Below are 2,615 nucleotides of genomic sequence, written 5' to 3'. Positions count from 1 at the left end.
GGAGCGTGTGGAGTCGGCTCGGCGTCTGGTGCTAAGCGGTGTGATTGCGCACTTGGGGCTTTCGGCCGCCCCGCCCGCGGTAGACATGACACTGCCTTGGCGGTCGCTTCTACGTCACTGGACCCTCTCCTCCACCACACGACCTCGTCTTCCCCGTGCTTCACGCCGTCTGTCCCTACTTCGACGTTACCCTCACCCGCGAGGTCATCGACTCCCTCGCCGCCCTCTGCCACGCTCCCTTCTCCCCAAACTTCGCCAACCGACTATCCGACCTACTCGCCACCATGGCCCATGGCCTCAACTTCACCGTTGAAATCAACAGAGCCATCAGACACAAGCTTCTCAGGCTTGTACAAGACATCTACGGCAGTCATGCACCCTACAACCCGCTCCCCCACGTCATGACCCAGTGCGACCTCCTACTCCGTAAACTACAGTCCTGGCCCCCTACCCCATGGAAGTGTCTCCATCCAGATGCCCGTGCCCGTATTGGAGGCGTCTCCATGAGAATGCCCGCACGGGGCCGAGCCGCAGTTGCAGCCCGCCGGTCCGAGGCCCGCAGCGTGCAGACGGGCTAACGGGACTGTATGATCTCAACATATTTAGTTATCATAACAGGTGTGAGACTCGTCCCCACCGAGACTCGTCCGCTTCGAAGCTCGGCCCCCGGACGCGCGTTGTGTGCACCGACGCCCTTCTACCCGGGGCCCGGAGCAACCGAAATTTTTTAAAGTATGAGAGGGGGCGCAATGAGTAGGCAGGCACACACTTCCTTCTTGTCTCTAACTTGAGACAAACGTTCCTCTGGCTTGGTGGTCCTAGTGCCGGCACCGGCATCCCATCTCGAGAAAGAGGTTACGGCCGCCGTGTTGATTCCGTTTCTACCGAGTCTGTTGGTTTGTGTTCCCATGTTGTTCTGCGTTGGTTTCCTTGTGCGTGGCAAATGGTTTTGTTTTAGCAAGAGGGCGTGGTGGAGGACGCGGTGGAGGACGCGGCGGAGGCCGGGGCGGCGGGCGTGGTGGTGCGGGCTCGGGTGGCCGTGGAGGTTCGTTTCGCGGCGGTGGTCGTGGCGGTCGTGGAGGTCGCGGCGGTCGCGGAGCCGCGGGCGTGGGTCTGAAGGCAGGCGCGAAGACGGTGGTGGTGCCATTCAAGACGGCGGACAAAGTGTTTGGTGGTGTGTTTGTGGCGAAGGGAAAGGCGGACGGATTGGTGACACGGAACATGGTACCGGGTGAGTCTGTGTACGGCGAGAAGAGGGTGGAAACGGTGTCGGAGTTGGGTGAGAAGACGGAGTACCGCGTATGGAACCCATTCCGGTCCAAGTTGGGTGCTGCGATTGTCGGGGGTGTCTCACAAATGCCGATCCAGCCGGGCAGTCGGGTGCTTTACCTAGGTGCGGCCAACGGGACTACGGTCTCACATGTATCGGACATGGTCGGGCCGGAAGGCGCAGTCTACGCCGTGGAGTTCTCCCATCGCTCCGGTCGTGACTTGACCAACATGGCCAAACGCAGACCGAACATTGTACCTATTGTTGAGGACGCGCGCATGCCGCTCCGTTACCGCATGCTCGTGCCCATGGTCGATGTCATTTTCGCAGATGTCGCACAACCTGACCAATCGCGCATCGTCGCTCTCAACGCTTCCTACTTCCTCAAAAACGAAGGCCACTTCATCATCTCCATCAAAGCCAACTGCGTGGACTCTACCGCAGAACCCGAAGCCGTCTTCGCTGCCGAAATCGAAGCCCTCAAAAAAGACAACTGTAAAACACGCGAACAACTTAGCCTTGAACCCTACCACCGAGATCACGCCCTGGTCGTCGGCCAGTACAGACCACCCAAAACGAAGAAGTAGTTTTTACCTTCAACCCCTTACTTAACCTTCGGCTCCCCACCATCGGTACGTGTCCTGCGCTGCTGGCACGCCACTTGCCACGACATGACACTGGTTGACGAGAAAGGCGGAACTGATACGATGATAATCATATTTCGGTTTGTCCTGCTTCGCCGTCCGTTCGCAAGAAGCCTGAATAAACTTCGCGTATCCTGACCACATTCTATTTCGCCATGTGACGGTTTATGACGCCATGTGACGGTTTATGAGATCTTCACTCTGGAGATGCATGACGACCAGCTCGTACTCACAATAAACCGTGAGCAGCAGTATCAACTCGATGAGAGTATGTGCTTCTCCGCCACAAAATTGGGCGGACAATCGCCGGCCACGATCTTTCGTACCCACACACGATAAGCCGCCGTCCATTCCGCTCTTCCCGCCCGAAATCAACTCTTTCCACAAATAGTTCAACAGCACCGTCTCGCGAATCGACTCCATCGGTGGCAAGTTCAACTTCGTCTGTCCACGCCGGTCCTTCTCATCCTGCAAATCCTCCTCTATCAACTCCTCGTCCCCCGCCTGAGAAGCTGAAGGCAGACCCCAAAACACGGTCAAAGGCTGCTTATGCCGCACCTCCGCCTCCACCGCCCACTTCACGTCCTCCACCACGTTCTTCTCCAAGTCACCCCCGCCATACGCCATCGGCAACGTCGGCGGCATCGCAGAAGGGTCCTCCCCAGCCATCTGGCCCAGCCAAATCCGCATTGGGTCCTCCT

General features: G+C 58.2%; 2 protein-coding genes across 2 annotated transcripts; one reads left to right on the top strand and one right to left on the bottom strand.

Moving 5' to 3' along the window:
• Nucleotides 1–734: 734 nt before the first annotated feature.
• GNI_172040 (putative fibrillarin) lies at nucleotides 735–1,857 on the top strand (the record flags this gene model as incomplete). The annotated part of the gene is made up of 2 exons (XM_011135030.1): nucleotides 735–753; nucleotides 959–1,857. 2 exons carry the CDS (start codon nucleotides 735–737, stop codon nucleotides 1,855–1,857), a joined length of 918 nt encoding a protein of 305 aa, XP_011133332.1.
• A 222-nt stretch (nucleotides 1,858–2,079) lies between these two features.
• GNI_172030 (hypothetical protein) lies at nucleotides 2,080–2,583 on the bottom strand (the record flags this gene model as incomplete). Its single annotated transcript, XM_011135029.1, has 1 exon — nucleotides 2,080–2,583. One exon carries the CDS (start codon nucleotides 2,581–2,583, stop codon nucleotides 2,080–2,082), a length of 504 nt encoding a protein of 167 aa, XP_011133331.1.
• Between the last annotated feature and the right edge of the window lie 32 nt (nucleotides 2,584–2,615).

The sequence above is a fragment of the Gregarina niphandrodes genome (genome assembly GCF_000223845.1).
Source record: "Gregarina niphandrodes unplaced genomic scaffold scaffold00059, whole genome shotgun sequence".
NCBI classification, from domain to species: Eukaryota; Apicomplexa; class Conoidasida; order Eugregarinorida; family Gregarinidae; genus Gregarina; species Gregarina niphandrodes.
The sequence above is the reverse complement of the archived record's forward strand: the minus strand, read 5'-3'. Positions and strand labels throughout refer to the sequence as shown.